General features: G+C 32.2%; 1 protein-coding gene across 1 annotated transcript; it reads right to left on the bottom strand.

Moving 5' to 3' along the window:
- Positions 1 to 507: 507 nt before the first annotated feature.
- On the bottom strand, positions 508 to 4,838 carry LOC7460791 (TORTIFOLIA1-like protein 4). Its single transcript, XM_052456841.1, has 5 exons — positions 3,866 to 4,838; positions 3,527 to 3,635; positions 2,754 to 3,328; positions 1,916 to 2,311; positions 508 to 1,044 (listed from the first exon to the last, which is right to left on the bottom strand). The coding sequence occupies exons 1-5, from the start codon at positions 4,664 to 4,666 to the stop codon at positions 1,033 to 1,035; spliced, it is 1,893 nt and encodes a 630-aa protein (XP_052312801.1). The 5' UTR covers positions 4,667 to 4,838; the 3' UTR covers positions 508 to 1,032.
- Between the last annotated feature and the right edge of the window lie 18,308 nt (positions 4,839 to 23,146).

Genomic DNA, 23,146 nt, shown 5'->3' with positions numbered 1-23,146 from the left:
AGTTTTCAGAGAATTAGAAAATGTGTTTGCAATATTATTTTTTTTCAATTAGTAAAACACGTTTTCTTTAGTTTTCTATTTCTTGATAAAAAAAAAAAGTAGAAAACTAGAAAATCTCCTACAGGTAAACACAAATAATTTCTAGGGTTTTTTGTATACTGAAAATAATTTCTAGGTGTGCTGACACTGAATTCTCCCAAAGTTAACATACACGGACCGAAGCACTCAAATAAATTCCATAGAATCTTCTTGTAAAAGATTTCTTAAGAGAAATTATAATTTTTGTATAAAATACTACTTCTTCATCAACAATGCAAGTCTAACCCCATCTAACTCAATTAGTTAAGTTTGTTTTTTTATAACAAATTCAGTTCTAAAAGCTTACATGATTGTTAATTTTAAAATTTATAGGATTAGTCAAAAAACATATAAGTTGGTCCAAACACCTATATTAATATAAAAAAAAAAAAACAGTAACGAGAGATACTTGTTTCAACTAGATTCACATTCTCCATGAATGAGCTGCAACGATCTGTAGAACGAGTTGAGTTATTCCAATTGTTTTACAGCCTTAACTAAGCTCCAAAAGCCTTCACACAAGCTAAGTTGGAACTCCATGCAATATAAGCAAGCAGAGGATTGGTAGCAGTACCTCGCATCTGTTCTATCTTGCATGATTTGTTCAACGGGATAGATACATCATGGTTCTAGGCACAGGGTGGATTATCCCACAAAAATATTCTTTATTCACATACAAAGCAGCCACAGCGTGAAAAAAAACTAATCTCTGTACAGATATTACTTCTCTATATCAGCAAATGATGCAACTCATGTTAAATAAGAATCATTGCAGACTAGCTAGCTCAGGTGGCGTGTTTCAAAAGAAAATGCCACCTCTAAATGGAGAAATTTGGATATTGTCTCCCAAAGTCTGTAGTATAATCAGTGAGAAGGTGGCAGAATTCCAGAATTTTCATATTTATGCACTTGTCTCTCGGCTGGATTGCTGTCGAGAATTACTCTTGTTTTGATTTAGGAGGAAACCTGATGACACAAATGCAGATAAATAGAAAGTTGGTTTGGAAAGCATAAGGTATTAAGCATAGCAACTTCCTACTCTAACAAGATTGTATCCAGAAAACCATATTTGTCAGCTCATACTGTGCAAATGAATGAACTAGACCATAGGTAAAATTCTAATAATTGTGAACTTTAGTGCTATCAACTCCTCAAATACATGCTATGAGGACCTCAGTAAGGATCCGTAATGTTCAGATACTAATTATTTTGTGCATTAGAATGATACATATTGTGGTGACAGGACATGGAATTGGCATGGGTTCCCAGAAAAACTTGGCTTTAAGCAAAATCTTAACCAGTTCTTTTATTCAAATAAACTAAACTGGACCACTAAATCCAACACATCATCACCAATGAAATAGCAACTCTTTCACTGGATATAAACAATGCATTCGAGTTAAATTGCAGTTCTACACTGGATGTAAAAAATACATGATGAAAATTCAAGATATTGCCAACAGGAAACCATGCTAATTTCAAGAATACGCTATAATGATAGTATGAAGAAAAAATATCAATGCAAGCATCAATTGAATGATGAATTTTGGTTTGACAAATAGAATGAGAAATTTTAGCGGTGGAAAATCGATATGAAATGGGAAAGCATATGGTGCCATTCAAAAGAACTACTGGTAATCATTTGCAGCACTTCAGATATTCACTAACATAAATATTTTGCAGTTTGTAGTTCATTGCCATCACAACACTTAGTCATGATACCAACCATGGAGGATTTATTTGATTGATGTTCAAAATGATAAAAAAAAATAGCATCAACTTGTAAAGAGAAAAATCGAATGTAGTAAACCTAGTGCAAGACCATATATTTAATCACCTGCTGCTTAGGTTCATCTCGACTTGTGTTATTTGCCATTTGACTAGTATAGAATCCTGAATTCCGCCCATTTATGCTGGAATAACCTGCCGATGTGTTCACAGCAAATCCACCCCTATTCTGATGCTGATATCTTTGGCTTCCTGGGTTGCATGTTTCAATGCGAGCATTCTTAACAGGAACATTACTAACATACCGGCATTCTGTTCTCCAAAACTTCGAACTCAGGAATTCTGCACCAGGAAGATTGCAACATGTGTTCTCTGCATAGTTAGTTTTAGGAATTCTTCCACTTGATACTGCCAAATCATATGAAATTTCATTAACTGCCATCTCCAGGCCATGAACACGTGTCTCGAGAGAGTTTATACCAACCTGGGACCTCCCGATGTATCCCTAAATTCAAGAAAAGGATGGGACGATTGAAGTCAGCATTTACTTTTCAACATTTGAGCACCACAGTATTTTCCACTGAAGTGATGGCCAAGAAAGCATAAGTAAACCATAGAGTACGCAATAATTGGGTGTTCAAGGCAGGATTGCATAAAAAAGTAGGTGGATGGTGGAATGTTGATGCATGGCAAGGGGTTTAATCTCTATTGAGTGGGGTTGCAAATGTGACCATTAATTGAAGACACCATCACAAATTATACAGAGAAAACATGCTTTATCTCATCTAGGCAAACGGTCCCAATAGAGCGGTAGCAAGCAACAATATGCTGTAGGCAAACTGAGGAAATGAAAGCCTTTCTTCACAATTGGCATGAATGACTTGTTAGTTATGGAAAAGAGAGGGAAGACACGGAAGGAGAGATCAAAATTCAAATATTGTTTGTACCTGGAGAAGGTCTAAAAGACTAGACTGCTGGTTTTCAATCTGAATAAGCTGTTCACGGATTAAAGACAGATCCTCATAATCTTTGTGGTTCTCATAAAAATCTTCAGCAGAACTGCTCACTTCAACAACTTTGTTGTAACAGTTTTCATCCTCCTGAAATGGAACCACGCGTGACCCAGATTTCAAACCACCGAACTTGTTCCATTTATCATCTCGGATGCTACCGAAGAGGACACGTCTTGTTTCTCGCATAGAACTTGTTCCATCCCCATTCTGCCCTGATCCCAAAACTTCAGAATCATTCCTCGTATCATCACCGCTAACTTTTCCTTCTGGTGTAGCAATTTCAATTTTCCAAGCAGAGTGTCTATCATGGCCCAGCTTATGTAACATTCCTGTCTTTGAATTGTGGTCATTGCTCTTTGCGGGGCTTTGTTTTTTGGCAGCTGTCACGGGTGAAGCATCGGAAGGAGGGAACCTAATTGCAGGGACTGTTTTCTTAGATAAAGGAGTTCTGAAACCAACGTCTTTAGAATTTTTGGAGGCAGAGGAGATGCATATACCAACAACATTATCTGGTCCCATGGCAAAATCCAACAAGAACATAAATTGATGGTGTCAAAATTTCCGATATTGATTATCTTCACTACAAAGGCTAGTAATAGTAGACTAACTTCAACTTTAATGTCATGCTTACCAGATCGTTGAACCCTTCTGAAATCATCAATCATAATAAATTAGATTTATAAGGAGAGAAAAGAAGATGATGATACCTATAGAAGAACATGTAGATTGAGATGGAACTGAACTTTCCTGAGAAATGCCTGGTACTTCCTTCCACAACTCCAATGTACGATTCATAGTCTCCCTGACCACCTTCACCTTTTTTTTTATATACACGAAAATTATATCAGTATGAAATTGGCAACTTTCAGAATCAAAACACTCATTGATCTATTGCCAGCAATTTAATTTAATTTTTTACCTTCGAACTGCAAACTCTTCTGATTAAAAAAAAAGAAGAAGAAGCTTATAATCTGTACACATTTTCTCAGCAACCAAGCAAGTCCCAAGGAAATAAAAATAGAGAGAATATTAACTGCACTCCATACCTTATCAAACCTCCTGGTCTCTAGAGAAGTCAAACATGTAGCTTTATGTTCCTTCGCCAACTTCTTCTCTATTGATGCCACCTTCCCTAAGGCCTCAGCAGCGGCTTTTCTGGCGGCCCAATCTTCACTACACAAAAACTCAACCAAACACGGCACTAACCAATCCAAAATTCCCTTACTTGACGCCCCACCAACGCCAACAATACTCCTAATCACACTCAACAAAGCCGCCTTAGCTTTAAACCCCTCTCCTTTAACCAGCTTTCCAAGCCTCGGCAGCACCTTCCTCAACTGCTCTACCTCTGGCTCTGGCGCTGCCTCAATGACCGCCGCCAAACACAAGGCTGCCCCGATCTGAGCGTTGAGATCCTGGTCAATAGTCAGCAAGTCAATAAGCGGCTTGGAGAGAGTTGAGAAGGGGGGGTCCGTGATCTGAGAAGACATGGCGAAGGTGGCTTCGACGCAGGCAGAGCGGACGGCAGAGTCGGGGTCGCGGAGGCGGCGAGTGATGGTGGATATCATTTTGGAGAGGTGGGGTGAGAGGGAGTTGCCATGGGAGCGAGAGAGGAGAGTTAAAAGAGAGACGCATTGTTTTCGGACAGGAGATTTAGAGGAGGAATCAGTGTTGTGAATACAGTTTAGGAAATGTGAGAAGGAGTCGGGAGTAGACAAGTTTTTAGCTATAGACTCGAGCTCTGTGGTGGCAACGGAGACAGTGTCACGGTCAGAGAGCTTGTTGAGACAGATTATGACACGGTGCTTGAGATCATTGACAACCGGCGGTTTTTGGAGAGGAGACATTTTTGTTTGGTAATTAATTTTCTAGTTTCGGTGTTTATTTTGGCATTGCTGTGGCTGTGGCTGTGGCTGTGGCGGGTGAGCAGGTGGTGGTGAGATGGTGGCAGGCAACTGTGCAAGTTAGTTGATACTAATTTTCAGAAAGGTGAGGCTCTTGGGTGCGGGTGCAATGTTTGTGAATGAATGAATGAATCGATATTCATATTTAAAATGTTTCACTTTCCCACATTTAGTTGCAATTTGTTTTTTCACTCCTCTTACTTTACTTTTTAAGCACATTGGTCTCAATGTTTTCTATAATTATAAGACCCGGTCTCAATCCCCGAGTCAAGATCTAGCCCCGGGCCGGTTTAGTAAAAAAAACCCAGATTAAAAAAAAATTAATATTATTTAGGATTTTTTTTATTCTTAAGAATTAAATTAACCTATCTGATCTGCAAACTTTGAACCGGGTTGACTTCTAGGTACCATGTTGTTTTCTAGACTTACATGACAAACATATATGAGTTGGTATGTAGCTGTGGTTGAATTATAAAATATTAAAAGAGAAATGATTTGTTTGGTGTCACGTTAACTTCTGTTTTTTTATAATGTTCTTGAAATTATTTTTTATTTTAAAAAATATTACATTATTGTTTTTTATAATATTATTTTATTTGAAAAAAGATTAAAATGTTTTTTATTTTTTAAAATTTATTTTTGATGTTAACATATTATAATAATTTAAAAATAATTAAAAATTAAAAAATTAAATTTTAATAAAAAATAGATTGAAATTGACATTTAAAAGTTTAAAACACATTTAAATAAAGCTTGTGTAGCCGTAGAATTTAACTGCTGGTGGAAAGTAATTTAATAAAAGAGAGAGAAGAGAAGCAATGATAAGGATTCAGGTCTAGCCCTAGGCCACGCCCACATGGGATAAGCACATGGGATGGGAGGTCTTCAGACCTGCAGGGTCAGAGTTTCAGACATCTAATAAACAAACAAAAACAGCTTCGCTTCATCAATTCTCTTTCACTTGTTCGAACAACTTAACTCTACGAGTATTTGTCTTTTCTTTCACTTGTTTATATTATTTCCCGATTAATTTTTACCCGTCGAACCTGAGTTAGATTTAAAAAAAAAAAAAGAATTTTATTTTCCAAGATTTGATTTTAGGTTTAAACTCTGATAAATCATTCCATCTCACTATTTCCGCTTTTATCCAAACAACTTCTTCTACTTTGATTCCAAAAATTATGTATATAGTGTTCAATCCAACGAGATTAGCATTATCTTCAATGCATTTGAATGCATGAAGTGTTTCTATTTATAGATAAGTTCGTCACATTTGTAATATATATATATATATATATATTGAATACATTTGAATATTCGAAAACACAATCATATATCAGCATTATCTTCGAATGGATTGACTGTTGATTCAGCAAGTTGTTTTGATTTGAATTGTGCATGATCATTGGCTGTATTTGCTGCTGTGGTTTTCTGCTGAATGAGGTGTTGAATTAGCACTTGATTGTTGAGAAATAGATGATGTCTTAACCATTATTATTACACCCAGCCCGACGGTTGACAGGGTTAAAAGATCAAGTCCTGGATAAACTAAAAAAAATAAAAAATATATATATTTAAAGTTTTAATATCTCATATGAAAAGGTTTTGAAATAATACATGTATATATAGACTATAAAAAAATAAAGCATGAAGTGTAATATAGTTATCCAACTTTGAAAAGTTAAAAAGCAATTCATATAAATGTAAGCTATAAAAAAAACATGAGGCATGAAGTGTAGTATAGTTATCCCACATCAAAAAGTTAAGAAACAATCAATGTGGACGTAGGCTATATAGAGTTATCTCACATTGAAAAAATAAAAAATAATTCATGTGGATGTAGATTATAAATAAGAAATGTGAAGTGTATTATAGTATAATATAGTTATCTCATGTCGAAAAGTTAAGAAACAATTTATGTGGATAAAGGTTATATATAGTTATCCCACATCGAGAAATTAAAAAATAATTCATGTAAATGTAGGCTATAAAAAAAATATGAGGCATAAAGTTTAGTATAGTTATCTCACATCAAAAAGTTAAGAAATAATCCATGTTAATGTAAGCTATAGAAAAATATGAGGCTAAGTAATCAACAATTAATTTTACATTTTCTAGGTTTATTAAAAAAAAATCAGGTCTTACCTAGGTTACACCAGGTCACCTGAGTTTTGGATTGACTCGACAGTCACCCAAGTTTGACCAGGTCAATTTCATCTTTAGGTTTTATGGTTTGAGACCTAGTCAAGGCCCAGGGTCACCCAAGTTAACCCGTAGGGCCAAGCCAAGTTTTATAATTATTGTCTTACAGTCCTTCGCAGTCGCAACGAGAGTTCACAAACGTTGAAAGTGCTTCACAGATGACTGAACTTGGGATTAGAAAAGTGAAGGCATCTACAAGTTGATTACGTGATGGGATGAACTTAATATAAAGAGCATTAGAAGCTACTAAATCATAGAAAAAGTAAAAATCAATTTCAATATGTTTTGTTCGTATATGAAACACTGGGTTAGTAGTCAGAAAGGTGGTTTTGATGTTGTCACACCATAGGGTAAATGATGAGAAGAGGGGAAAACCAAGTTTTCATAATAGAGATTGTATCCATAGAAGTTATACAGTGGTGTTGGCAACAATATGATATTCAATTTTTGTGTTGTTGTGAGAAATAGTTGGCTGCTTGTAGGAGTTTCAAGAAATGAGATTTGATCCAAGAAAGATGCAATAACCATTAGTATACCATCTATCATCAGTAGAACTAGCCCAATCTACATCAAAAAAGGCTTGTAGTTGAGATATGTTGCTTCATGTGAGAAGTAAACCATGATACACTATGTTTTTAAGATAGCATAAGATCTATATATAACATCACTCCAGCGATTAGTTGTGAGAGAATGCATGAATTGACAGACTATGCTAACAGTATAGGAAATATTAAGATGAGTGAATGATAGATATTGAAGTGAGCCAACAATACTACGAAACAATGTAGGATCCAAAAATAGAGCCCTTGTGAACTAAGATAGCTTTATAGTGGAGGGAATTAGTGAGGATGCTAGCTTGGCACCATAAATATTTATAAACCTTGAAAAAATTAGAATAAAACGAATAGCATACAAATGAATATATAAATAATGTTGGTGGAAATATTAGTTAAAAATCGATAACGATATTATGAAACTGTAATAAGCCATAAATGAACCTAGGAGTAAAAAAGTTAAATAAATATATTTTGGAATAAGAGGATGATCATAAGGATTTATTGTAATAATTAATATGATACATAGAATAGTGAAACTAGAAATTCAGATTTTTAGTGTAAAATCACATCTCAATCAATTTTATGTTATCGAGCATAACTTTCAATTCGACTATTAGATCAGGCTCAAATTTTATGAGGAGTATTATAACATATTGATTTATGGTAGGGTAAAACTTTAGGACAATTAGAGTTCAGAAAGGCTACGCAAAAATATTGACAGTCGAACATAAATTTAAAAGGGCTATTAAAGGTAAAATAGTCGATTGAACTTAAAAGCTGGAAAAGTCAGCCTTTTCTTCTTCCTTAAATTACCAGTAGAACTAGAAATAAACAAGATAAAGAGAGAAAAGAATTGTGAGAGATAAACATTAAAAATCCTTAAGAGAAAAATAGAAATCGGGTAAAATTTATGAGTTAGGAAGTGTGAGACACCAACCAATCCATCAAATAAAGATTTAAGTGGAAACAAAGTGAGGGAGAGTAGAAATCAGGGTTGTAACTCATGGCAATAAGAAAAAAATCTAAAGGAGTGGAAAAACCTTGATCGGTTAGCTTTCGAAGTTCATTTTATTGTCGGGTAAGAAATTCTAAACTTATTTAAACAATTTTAAATGGAAAAAAATGGATTTAATGCATAGTTCTTAGATTTTGAAATTAGGATTTTAGGAGAAAAATGAAAAGCAAAAGATACTCACTGTGTGTTTGACATTATAATAGTTTTTTGTGGTTGTATTTTAAGAAAGTAAATATAAAAAAAGTTATAAATTATAGTTTTTCTTTCAACTAAGGTTTCAAGAAATAATTTCGGTAGAACTTATTCAAAATTGTAATGTGTGATATAAAATGTGTATTGCACTATAAGAATAAACTATGCATTAAATTATATGTATGCATATAGCTAAAATGGAGATAGAAATTATTATTTGATATAAGCTGTTGATGAGTCCCAAAATTCAAGATGTTTAAAAATAAAGTTGATGTATTGGATAATTGGTTAATCTCTTAATTCAAACAATCTGATATATTCTTCTTAGCTAAAGTGTTTGACGGCTTGACATGGAAAGCCAAGATGGTTGGTAATAGTAATGCTTGGTAAGCGAAGGTGGCTAGTAGCTGTGATAGTAGTAGATGATGCTTGCAAAAAATCCATTTTGATGGACATGGACTCTTTGATAGTAAAAGCAGTAACTTTGTAGAGAGAAAAGGTATGATGATATTTTAGAGAGATAAACTCTGAAAATATTAAGAATAAAGAGATTATGAACATTTGGCTTGAATGATTCATAGTGTATTTATAGTGCATGAGTCTTGTCCTTTTATGCAGAGGAGTGGCTAAAGTGTAATCTCACCCTTGTGATATTTTGAGTTGTATTCTACTAAAAAAAATACTTATTAGATTAGTATAAAATAATGAAGGATTTGCGTAGGGTCCCGAAAAAGTTCTCTGACGAGTGTTGGGCTTGGGCAAAGTGTCCGGGCTCATTAAATAAGAGAAATGAATCTAAACGCGCTATTCGAAACCAAGCATATTGGGCTCAAGTGCGGAAGCCCGATCCAAAAGAATACTCAAGTGCCCAACATGAGTTTGAGCTACCACACCTAAGCCCATACTCCTTTGGTGTTGGGCTCGGGCTTGGTAACCCGAGCCCAAAAGGTGTTTTTATGTTCATTTTTAAGAGGTTTGGGTTCATTTTATTTGGATCTATCAGCAGCTCCTCAAGTCTTTATAGTATTAACTCGTAAAAACTTGTAAAAATACTCGGTTACCATGGCGAGTTTGTTGAATTCTATTCATATAAAAAGATGGGTTAAAACCTTGGGTAATAAATCGGAGAGTTTGTGTGTATAGGTGTGCACCATGTTTGAAGAAATTTGTAAGTATATAGATACTTACAAAAATTCTTAGAATGGTGATGTGAGATATAAAAGATTTCATACTTAGAATATTTTTCTAAGAGGTCAGGGGATACTTATAGAAAAGTAACTCATGCTTAAAAATATTTTAAGTGGCTAGTGGAAAACAATAAAGGGTGAGCTTATACTTAGAAAATATTTTAAAAACTTGAGGGGAACTCAAAGAGGGTGACCCATAGCAACGACCATACTTAGAAAAACTTCTAAAAGGTTGAGGGGAGCGAACTCATGTCAACACCTATACTTAAAAAAGTTTCTAAGGGGTGGAGGGGAAGGATCCATAGAGATTAGTTTTATTGCAGCAGGAAAACCAAGTCCATCTCTTTGAGTGTGGGGGTATATGACCTCCCTTAAATGACATGAGACATGAAAGCCCTCAATTGAAGAAAGATCTCACCAAAAAAATAAGAGGTTTATAGCCTCTCTGATGATAGTGTGGTGGGGCTTGAGAGCTCCTTAGAGGTCTATAGCCTCCATTGTGATGATGTGGGGGTTTAAAAGCCCCCAACTGAAGAGTGGTTAATGGTGTGTGAGAGGTATGTGACCTCCTTGGGATGGCATGAGACCTGAAAGCCCTCCACTAGATAGTGATGTCAGTCTAAGACTGCATTAAAGAGGCGGGATATCCAAGATCAATCTCTAGTGAATTGGTGAAAGGCTCTTTGGCATCACCTAAAGAATGTGTCCATTCAAGACTACACTAGAGAATGAGAGATCTGAGATCATTCCTTGACGTATTGATGAAAGGTCCTTATACATCACCTAGAGAATGGGGGATTCCAAATAAATCCATGATAAATTAGTGAGAGGCCTTTAGACATCACCTAGAGAATAGAGGATCTTAGATCAACCCCTAGCAAATCGGTGAGAGGTGTTTAGACATCACTTGTAAAATGTATTAGTCTGAGACTACAATGAAGATCTGTAAACAAGAAATGTATGTTAAAGATACAATATTTTTATTTCAAAAACAAAATTACATTTCTTTTGAGGATTGTACATCCCGAGGTGACCCAATTATCAAGTATGGGGGAGATGTTTTAGTTGTATTCTACTCAAAATAATTCATATTGAATCAGTATAAAACATTGAGGGATCTGCGTGGAGTCCTGGAAAAATTCTCTAGCAAATGTTGGCTCAAACAAGATATCCAATCCTTTAGATGTGAAAAATTAATCCAGACACGCTGTCTAGATCCAAACATGTTAGGTTCGGGAGCAAAATCCAAACTTATAGGGGTGCTAGGGTGGACGCCTAGCAAGGACTCGAGCTACCATGCGTAAGCCCATTTTTCTTGAGCCTTAGCTATATATTGGGCTCTAGTTTGGTAACATAAGCTTAAAAGTGTTGTTTGAAATTATATAGGGGTTAGGTTTATTTTGAAAAAAAAATAGATATATTTTATTTGAATTTATCAGTTGCTAACGAAAAAAAGAAAAGATTAATGTGGGATGAAAAAAGAAAAGATGAATGTGGAGCATATTACAGAGACATGCGAGGAAATATTGGGCAAGTGATCTTAGCAGTGTATCACGTGACATCTGAGGATGGATATTCAATGAACTGAAACAAAAAGAGTTTAAAGTCAAAGCAGGAACATTATTGGAGACGGGGAAGTGTTAGATTGTGGGAGAAGAGCAAATCTCATTTGCTTGCAGGTAAAATTACTAAGCATTGTAGCATCATTATATAGTTTTAAAATTTTTGAGAGCAAGATACCAGAGGCGAATAAAAAAATTGAAAAATTAATTAAATCAAGAAAATTAAAAAAAATAACTGAAAAAATCAAACTGTAAAAAAAAACTGACTGGTTTGATTTCAGTTTTATAAATCTGGAACCAAAAAAACTGAACCGAATCCAAATAAAAAAAATTGAAAAAAAACCGAGTCAAACCGGAAAAAAACCTAGCCAAACTGAAAAAACCGAGCAAAAATGGAGCCAAACCAAAAATACCGCATCAAACTGATTTTTATCCTAAAAAACCGAACCAAATCAAAATCAGGTGGTTTGAACCGGTTTCAGTTTTTAAAAAGAAAAATTGATTTAATTATTTTTTTTAATAAAAGTCAAATTAAATAAAAAAAACAAAAATAAAATTAATTTCGATATCTTCTCAAGAAATATTGCAATCACATCAAGGAAAGACAAGGTAGGGCTGGTGAGTGAAACAATAAAGCAAATATGGAGAGATTTTTCCTATCTACCAACTAGGTAGCTAGCTTGAATTCATTTATCACCTGAATAGGCTGCACGGCAATTATACTCTCCAGTGACCCCCCAGCATAATTGAGACAGACTCGTTGATTCGTAGACTCAGCCTTATGCTTGCTTGGTTGCCGAGAAGATGTTGAAAATTACAGGAATTTATAGCTTGCTTGAAAATTTACAGACTCATTGATTCATTTTTTTTAATAAATGCTTGCTTGCTTGTTATTGGAAGTAGAGAATATGATAATCTCATAAAATTCATACCAAAACAAATCAAGAAGGTAAATTATTATGAACCAAATAATAAAAGCTAAAAAAAAACTAAATCTAAAAAAGAATCCAAATCAAGAAGCTTATAAATGCATCAAAATAAAGTTTTTTCATTTTAAAAAAATATTTTTGACAACAGCACATCAAAACGACCTAAAAACATAAAAAAAAATTAATTTTAAGCAAAAACATTCAAAATTTAAAGGAACGCGTCCCAAACAAACCTTAGTTTATGTTAATGACCACAAATGTGATAATTTCTATTTTTCAATATATTTTTTTAGTATTAATATGTTAACATATAAAAAAAATTACAAGAAAACATTATTTTGATGTATTTTCAATTAAAAAACACTTTTAAAAAATACATTACACCACAATATCAAACACTTATGATAGAAAACTTGTTACCTCTTTTGGTTACAAGTTTCAATTTTGTCATTAATTATTAGAGAAATGGTATTTATTTTTATTTTTTTATCAAGATGTGGATTGAATTTATTTTATATATATTTTTAAAAATATAATCATTATATTCATTAAATCTAAATTATTAGATTTGATTTAAATGAACATGATCTACTTTATAATAAAAATAATAACAATTAAACTCTTTATTTATTTTTTCCCTCACTTCATTCTAAGTGAAGATAATAGCATTCAAATTCGATGTCAAGATAATCTAAACTTCACTTGTAAAAAAAAACCTTAAAGACCCTAAATTATAACCCTCGTTTTGTAAAAAAATTAATTTAAGTACTACTTTAGTTTATTTTATTTTTAAAAATAAAATCATATTCTTCTAAGCATAAAAATTTATTTTATTTATTTATTGCGTGATTAGTAAACTTTACAACTTATTCATATTGTTTTGACAAAACAGGGTTGGCAAAGAGATAAATAACCATTCTTTTTTCATAAGTGCCAAACGGCTTCGTTTGATTGACTCGATACTGTTGTATGGCAGTATGAATAGCAGGGGTGTCCGCATTTATAATATTTGTATTATTTAAAATATTTATATTATTTAACTCAACCGTTAAAATTAAATATTATAAATAATAATAAATTAAAAAATCTAAAAAATAAATATTATGAGTAGGATACTAGTTGGAATTTTTAAATTTAACTAAACTCAGTCCAACTCGTATAATATAATATAAATAATTTAAATTCTTGATATAAATAATATTTTCTCGTTCCTGTTTTTATTTTTTTTCTCTCTCTTCTTTTACACTCACAACCATCTCTTGTTCTTTTAATCTCTTCTCTTCTTTCTTTTCCCTACTTTCACATAAATTATAGTAGTTATTTTTAAAATTTGATATGATAAAGTGTTAGTGTATTTTACAATTCATATCTTTTTTATTTGGCAACCAAAAGAATATGAGAAAATAAATAAAAATTTAAGATTTTAGACTAAACTTCTATTTTTTTTAAGTCAAATTATGAATCTAAAAGCACTTTATAGTCTGTTCTTGTTAGTTTGTCTTTGTATCATATTATATCCTAACTGTTTGATAAAATATTTGACTATTATTTTTATTTTGTTTTGTTTTTATATGAAAATTATGATATTTTTTATGTTGTTTATAATATATGTATTTTAGACATTTTATCTAGTTGTAACAGTTGCAATTCCATATTTTCTTAAGATCGTCGAAGAATAAGAGAATTAATATATACAACTCGTGGATATCTATAATATTTAAAAATTTTAATCCATGCCGATATATTCAATCCGTTCATGTAAAAAAAAATTAAATAAATTGAATTTATATTTTATAAAATATATAAAAAAATTAAATTGAATACAATTATAAATCCACTGTATCCATTAATAGCCAACGGTCGGCATGAAATAATACTCGTTAACTCATCAATAACGCTGCTCGGTTACTTTTACCGTTCAATTTATCTTCAAATCAGTCACACTGCTTTGATTTGCATAGAAGTAACATTTATTTTACTCCACGCTGTAATTTGGAATGAGAGCGGACCTCCAACAATTGCCTATCCGCATTTAAGCCCCGAGAATGGCCCTCCACAAGTTCAAAAATTCAAGAATTGACAAGCTTATAAACATATGTTTAAAACCATGGCATAATTTGCAACATGGATATGAGCAACGAAGGGGTGTGATATATGGGGCCAGAGAGATCCGTCTTTATGCTGTTTGACTGAGAGGCAGACCTCATTTGATAAGCATGTTCTTGGATTGCCTGGCCTTCACATGAGGAGGCTGAAATGTGACCAAAACCATCGAATTCTCCGGCATGTGTTTCATGGGTGTTCTCCCTCTCAGGCGACAGTAGCACATGCAAGCTCGAGCATTGGGAGCAGCAAAGCCAAGAGGATCTGGGCATTGTTTATGCAGCTACAGATCAGAAATTAAACCATAGTAGCCAATCACACAAAACATTCCCTTCTGGGACGCCACCCCTCTTGCCACCCTTTGGTCCAATCTATTATCCTCATGTGTTCGTGTTGGGGAATCCGAGAGCTGTGATGGTTTTGAGGCAATACTCGATCACAGAAGACACAGTGAGGGCTTTGGATCAAGTCCAATTCTTATCATCAAAAGAGAAAGAAAAAAAAATAATAATTTTCTATTTATCCAAGAAGTCCCGAGATCACGAAGAGAGCTAACTTGACGTGGATAAAACAAGAGAGGGTGTCCGAGGCATTTTCTACATGCATCTGGAATTAACCAGAAACACTGATTTCGAAAACAATTTCCTCTCTTTTTAAAACTATTTTAATAGAGTAGTCGAAACATTTAACACGAGTGATTCTAGACAATAGTTAGGTTGTATAAACAGCAAATTAAATCCCATATGAACCCGTCTGTGTCTTTGAAAAATCTCAGAGGCATAGTAGTTGGACTTGAATGCATCAATCTGAAACCAGCCCACAGAGAAAAACAAGGAATTAACCTTTACAAAACACATTTAAAAAGAAAAAATGAGGCATTCAACAGTATCCATCATTTGGATGATTGTTATTAAAGCTCTGTGTGTTTGTATCTGTTGAACTTGTCTTCGAGTTATAGGGTATAACTGCATATTATTTTTATGGTGGGCCGTCTATTTCTTAGGTGTGGGCTGTCTCGACTCCTACCATATATTCACAAAAGGCTGAAAAAGGAGGGGTTACCTCTTCTCACCTAAGAAAACAAAAATTAATTAATGTTTATTTTTTAATTTTATTTTTTAATATTAATTTTTTTTATTAGGTTATCTCACTTTCTTTATATGAATTACGGGTTTGGTTGGTTAACTCGGTCAACTTAGATATTTTTTTCTTAATTAATTTTTTTCACAATCACATCCTTTAATATTGGGTTAATTGAGAATTAGGCTTCATAATTTGTTTTGTTGCTTTATATTAAGTTATTTCGACGTCATGACCCAAGAATAGTGCTTAACAAGTTAACTCGAGTTGACTCGGGTCATTTTTTTGTTCTTTTTTTTAATTGAAGTTTTTCAAATTCCATCATTCAACATTGGATCAATTGGGAATTGAGCTTCATAATTTATTTTGACTTGCTTTTTATAAAGATATCTTGGTTTCATTATTAAGATCGCATGTTTTGGTATTTTTACCCAAGTTAAATTGGGTCATTTTTTTCTAAGAGGTTATCTTGGTCTCATGACCCGAATACCGAATACTTTAACATTGAATTTGCTTTTTATTGGGCTGTCTTGTCTCATGACCTAGATCACGAGTTTGACAGGTGAACCCGGTTGATTTAGTTTTTTTTTAATTGACTTTTTTCCTTATCATTTAATAATGTGTTTGTTTGGGAATTAGGTTTTATCATTTGTTCTTATTTATTTTTTATTAGGTTATCTCAGCCTCATAACCTGAGAATAGTACTTAACGAGTTGACTTGGCTCATTTTTTGTGTCATTTTTTAATTAATATTTTTACAAATTTCATCGTTCAACATTGAGTCCGACAGGGTTGATTGAGGATTGAGCTTCATAATTTATTTTGATTTACTCTCTATAGGGTTACATTAGTCTCATGACTATAGTCACGCATTTAGCAGGTTAACCCGAGTTAAATAAAGTTATTTTTTTTATTTTCTTTTTTTGAGATTGTGTTGGTCTCATGACCCAGGTCATGAAATTGACAAATTGACTCTCGAGTTGTTTTTTATGTTTTTTTAATTGATTTATTTTTTTTCAATTTCATCATTCGTCATTGAGTTGATTGAGAATTGAGAATTGAAATTCATGATTTGTTTTGATTTGTTTTCTATAGAGTTATCCGGATCTTAAGACTCGGGTTGTAGGTTTGACAGGTTAACCCGAGCTGTTTTTTTAGATCTTTTTTATTTATTTTTTCAATTTCATCATTCAACATTGAGTTGATTGAGAATTAAGTTTCATAATTTGTTTTGATTTGTCTTTTATGAGGTTATTATAGTCTCATAACCGGGTCGTAAATTTGATATATTAAACCGGGTTTTCCCAGGTCAATAAAAAATGTTATCTTAATATTAAAAAAATATCATTTTAAATATTTTTAGTCAAATAATGTTTTTATGGGTTTTTAAGTTGCTTTTGGACTTGTAAAGTCAATCCTCATGCAGTTTAGAATTTTTTTTAAAAAAAAATATTAGTAATTTTTAAATATTTTTTTTATATTTAAGAAAATTTTGACTAAACTCGCAGCATCGTGTTTGTCAATAATTTGTGTGTGTGTGTGTGTTTGTGTATGATAACGTTGGTTCATCTAAAATCAATAATTAATGCCGGCTAGCATCATAAGCTTATTTATGGCTATGGTTATCATCGGCTAAAATGCTCATAATTCCAACGTGGGAACTGCAGGACAATGATCGGCTGGTTTTGGATGTATTTGAAGGTCGATTTTCTTATTCCAACCAAGTAAAAATAACCACACAAAAAAAGAAATAGAAGGGACTGGCTCTCTAGCTCTTATCCCCAGTTTTGTGAGTAATTGCACTTCTGGAGAACCTAGTAACGCTGGCATGATAGTCATTGAATATGGAAGTGCAGGACTTTTCTTTTTTTATAGTCATGTATTATTAAGCTATTTTATGTAATAGTTTTTTAATATCTAATAAATTGTTTTGAATTATATATAAATCGATGATGTCCTAAAAAATTCAAGTAGCTTGAGAGCAAGAATTATGTTTGGATAATCGGTTATTCTCTTGATTCTGACAATCTGATCCATTCTTACTAACTAAGGTAGCTAGAGTCGGGTACTTAATATATATAAAAGATTTTCTTTGGTGAATTTGGAGACTCCCGATAATTAAATTAGTGATTTTTTAAGATAAAATACAATAATATTACAAAGAAATATTCTAAAAATAAATATGCAGTAAACAATAGAGATTCTGAACCCTTTGTTTAAAGGATTCATAATATATTTATAGCTCTTGAATCTTTTTATGGAGAGAAAGAGCTAAAGTATAATATTGTCCTGATAGTATTAAAAAGAAAAAATATACATGACATATATATTAATGTTGATGGAAATATATATATATATATATATATCGATGAAAATATGGTGGGTCCTTAAATAACTTTTACATATGATCTCTTACATGACATTAATATTAATAAAAATATGGTGAGTCTTTGGAGGACTTTCATACACCTAGTGGGTGTAGGGAAAATAAGATCCAAAATGTAGTTGTCTATAAAGGAGTGAGTATTTTCTTGGTTGAGCTTAAGGAAGACGAGTTCTTCCCTTGACTGAGCCCTAAAGAGGTTAGGTCTTTCCTTTGGTTGATCCCAAAAAAGATTGGTTTCTTCCCTCGGACTATGTTTTGTTTTGGGTCAATTCATTAAGTTATTAAGATTTTGTCGGGTTAATGTTCAAAACAATTTGAAATAACACCCAACCCGAATCATGCTTCAGATCACTAAATTACGGGCCGACCACCTTAGCTGAGTTTGGTTTAATAACATGGTTTCCATAATAGCAAGGGATATCTTTTAAGTTCTTATTTTATGGGTATTATTTCTGAATATCTAAATCTAGCAAGTAGACGAAGTTTATCCTTTTATTAGAACATTTAACAAAAACATAAAAGAGTTCAGTAAAACACTATTGACTAGGACACAAAATATTATAGTTCTTTTCCACATGACTCATTAGTTATTAGCAAATTAATTGGGATAAATTGGTCTTTACATATTAAAAAATTATTAAATATGCATTCAGGGGCTTCTTCATCTTTTCAAGCACAATGAAATGACAATAGCCCTTGGAATAAAAAATTATTTAGTTGGCGTGCAGGGTTTTTTTTTTATAATCAAGTTGAAAAAAAATAATTTGGTATTATAATAAATATAAAATATTATTTTTTTAAAAGTGGTTGGCGTGTGTGGGAGACACCCACGCCATCTGGATAATGCGTGAGGCATCTTCTGATGGCAGAACAATGGCTTCCGAGGTGGCGTTCAAATTGTTTTGGTGGCCTCTCCATCCTTAGACGGCACGAGTGGCCAACAAACCTCTTGTTTGGCGTTGGTGACATTTTTTTTTAACTTCTATTCACTCTCCTCCTTGATTTCCATGCCTGCCCTTTCAATTTTTTTTTAAACAGTTCTTTAATTTTTTTCCTTGAAATATTATTGTTTATTTTATTTAATATAGTTTATAAAATTGGATTTTTTTTTAATTTTATCCTCCTTTAATTTTTTTTATCAATCATATTTGGTCCCCGTTTTTTTTATTGCTATTTTTTGATTTTTTTATCATTTTCTTGATTTGTTTTATTTTTAAATTTCATATCTCATTATTTTATTTCATTTATTTTTTATTTCAAATTTGATCCTCATTCTTTTGATTGCTATTTTTTTCTTGATTTATTTTATTTTTCAATTTCATCCTTCATTGTTTTATTTCATTTAATTTTTATACCAGATTTGATCATCATTCTTTTTATTGCTATTTGTTTTGTTTTTTTAATTTGGATGATTAAGAATTTTGCTTCATGTTGTTTTTGAGTTTGCCTTCTATGGGGTTATTCGTTTTCATAACCCGGGTCATAGATTTTAAAAATTAGTCCGATTTGACTCAGTCTTTTTTTTAAAAAAAAAAACTTAATTTTTTTCAATCTCATTATTCGAAATTAGGTTATTGAGCCTTTAGCTTTGAGATTTTTTCTGCTTTTTTTTATGGCGTTATCCCGATCTCGTATCTTAGATCATAAGTTAGTTGAGTAAACCCGAGTTGATTCTTTTTTTATGTTTTTTTAATTGTTTTGTTTTCAATTTCGCCTTTCATTATTTAGTTTTCTTGAGAGATGATCTCCATTGTCTTATATAGTTTCTTTTGTATAAGATTATCTCAATCTCATAACCCGACCGTGAATTCAGCATGCTAACTCGATTTAGGTTTTTTTGTTTTTTTTAAAAATTGATTTCCTTTTCAATTGCTGATAATTGAACTTCAATATTCTTATTTTTTTATGGGATTATCTCGTTCTTATTTAATTTTTTATTTGTTAATAAATAAGATAGTTGAGATCTTTTAATAATATTTAGAGGGTATTTTTTTATAATAATGACAAATATTTATTTATTTTATTAGTCATTGTCTTCTCTTTTTTTTTGTATTGTTGTTAGTTTTTTATATATAATTATATTATTAAAATAACTGAATTTTTTTAACTCATTCAAATGATTCTAAATTCTTCTAATTTCTTTAAAAATACTATCAGAGAGTGAATCCCGACTCATCTACAACGCATCTTTGGCTTCTCTTTATTCTGCAATCCTTGATTTCTCTCTCCTATCGAATGGCAGACGTCTTACGTTTTGATAAATTTAATTATTGACTTTGATAAATTTTGATTATTGACTTTGATAAATTTAATAAATAAGATTTTGATTATTGACTTTGATAAATTTAATTAATTTAATAATATAATTAGAAAATAAAATATTGACAACAAATAAAATAAAAAAAACAATAACAATTCAATGCAAAAGATGAACACTTGTAATATTATGAAAATATATCTTTATAATATTTCTAAAACGTTTTGATAATCTTATTTGTTAACAAAGTAAATATTAAATTAGAATTGGATGATTGCATAGAAATAAAAAAATAAATAAAAATATGAATCTCAATTCCCAGTAAATAAAAATGACGAATGACAAAATAAAAAAGAAAACAATTTATAAAAACAAAATTTTTTTTTGACCTGAGTCTGTCTGAAACTATCACATAAATGAATTCTAAAATAATATATCATTTAAAAAAACTGGACATGATGATTTTTTATCACCCGGCTTTAGCAAAAATCAAATCAAATCTATAACCTAGTCGGACCGAGATAACTCGGTAGAAAATATACTAAATAAAATTATAAATCTTAATTCTCAAACCAACTTAATATTGAAGAGCCAAATTAAAAAAAAAAACAATGAAATAAAAAACATGTTGTTGGAGCTCAGTCGATGGCTGATTACTACACGTGCCTGCGCCTCACCATAGTGACAGGGGCAGTGAGGCGCACTGAAAGCCATCCCGGACGATGGCTTTCAGAGTTTTTTTGGCGCCCCACTTTTTGGCGCTAAGCATGCGCCAACTACTTTTGAATTTAAAATATTATTTTTTATGCATCTTAAAAGACCTAATCATTCATGCTTCCACGTGAGAATAACAAAAAAAACTATAATAAAATAACTAAAGTATCATTGTATTCAAAGTCAATAAAGATTATTTTTAGGGACATTTAAGTAATTACACCTGATAATTTTTTTTTTGAAAAAACCTGAAAGCCTCTTGACCCAAGGTACATGTTTTTTTTCCCCTTTAAGGGTGATTAAGTATTACACTATCAACAAAAGATGTAAAAATACTGATTAATCCCCTCCTTTTCTATAATGACTAATGGGTTATATAGAAAAGACTACTTTTCTACCTCTAAACTTAAGCTCTGATAGTTTTTCAATCAATGGTAAAATAATAATTTTAATATATGAATCCACAATCTGAATACATGCACATAAATGTATGAATCATAGTTTTAAAACCTGGCTCGATTCGGCGGGTTGACCCGGTACCCGGCCTACCCGGGGTTGGAACGGGGGCGAGCTGAAAAAAAATAGGGGAAGAAAAAACCCGGTGTGACCCCGCTGATCCGGCGACCCGGTCAAAAACCCGGTTGCAACTCGTTGACTTTTTTTTTTTTTGCTAAAACGATGTCTTTTTGATTTTTTAAAAAAATTAACTGACCCGGGTCTTGGACCGGGCTGGGTCTAAAAACTATGGTATTAACTCTTTTAGTTTTTTTTTTATAATTATAATTAATTATTATGGTTTTGGGCTTGATACTGGGTCCATGTATGGTTTTTAGATTTACTCTCATACTTGGATTCAAAAATCGCCGCCTGTAGAATGAATTAAGCAGCCCCTAGCCCTGAAAGAAAGATAACCTAAGGCTGAAGGCCCTTCACTCTCTCTTTACCAAGGAGGCCTTTGAGCCTCAGGTTCAACTTCAGTGACCCAAAAGCAAGAGCTCTGGGCTCTTTCAGCGGTTTAAATCCTGTAAAAGCCCGAGACGGATCTCTCCACTTGCGTCTGACCCCCCACCGTCACAATGAATCTGTCTTCTAATTAGGGCAAAATTTGTAGATTTTACATCATATTTAATTACTAAAGAACATAGTTTAAAATCCAAGTCAACTTGCTTCGGTAAGGCTTTGGGTTACTAATTGAGAGGATAAGTGGGATTAATACAAGTTGATTTTTATTTTTTTTAATAAAAAAATATTTAAATAACAATTATTTTTATTTTTATTTTAAAAAAACATTAATCTTAAGCTGATCGAGTTTTTTACAAGACATTTTTTTTTATATTGGCTTGGATTTTGAATTGATCGGGTTTTGGATTGATTTATCAAACCAGTTTCGGGTTTTATTAGAAAAAAATCAACAAATCAACAATTGATTTTTATTGAGTTTTCCATTGAATCAATCCAGTTTTTACTAAATTACTCCTTATTTTATTTTTTTTTAACTTAAATAGGTGTTGACCTACTAGACCAGGAAAAAAAAAATCAAACTAACTGTAAAGTAAAATCCAATAATTTGGCCGGAATTGCAAATTTGTAATTTAATTAGAAAACTGATTCGTTCGGACCTCCTGAAAAGCCCCCAGATTTGGAATCACATGACAAGATAACCACCCTTTCGCTTTTAAGTTTCAATTTCAGCCCCCTCTCTACCATGTTTCGCTAAATTGCCCAAATTGCCCCTACATATATAAGAACATGACTGTCTAATCCTTACTTTACTCTTCTGAAGTTGAACGAAAGCCCTAGCATGTACGTGGAGGGGTAGTGGGGTAAAACAAACCGGCTATCACCTGTAAACTCATCTAAATGACTTTTATCTCCAGGTTACGAACCAATTCTTATATTTCCTCTCTTCTGCATTTTGCAAGCGATTTTTTTTTAGGAACATATTTATAGGTTATAATATACATTAGGGTAAAAACAAAGTCCCCTAATCATGGAGCTTACCTCATTCGAGTCTGTAAATAATATTATTTTTCAATTGTACCCCTATTGTTTATTTACTCATGTAAAACTATATTATGTTTATCTACGTGTTTGGATTGAAAAAAATAAAAAATATATAATGTTTTTTTAAATCAGACGTAATTTAAAACACGATATTACACGAAAAAATACCATATGGAAAGCATGGGGGATCTAGTGAGATAAAAAAAATTGTTTGAGGCCTCATTAGAGATAAACT

Source organism: Populus trichocarpa, chromosome 10 (genome assembly GCF_000002775.5).
Source record: "Populus trichocarpa isolate Nisqually-1 chromosome 10, P.trichocarpa_v4.1, whole genome shotgun sequence".
Classification (NCBI taxonomy): domain Eukaryota; kingdom Viridiplantae; phylum Streptophyta; class Magnoliopsida; order Malpighiales; family Salicaceae; genus Populus; species Populus trichocarpa.
The sequence above is the reverse complement of the archived record's forward strand: the minus strand, read 5'-3'. Positions and strand labels throughout refer to the sequence as shown.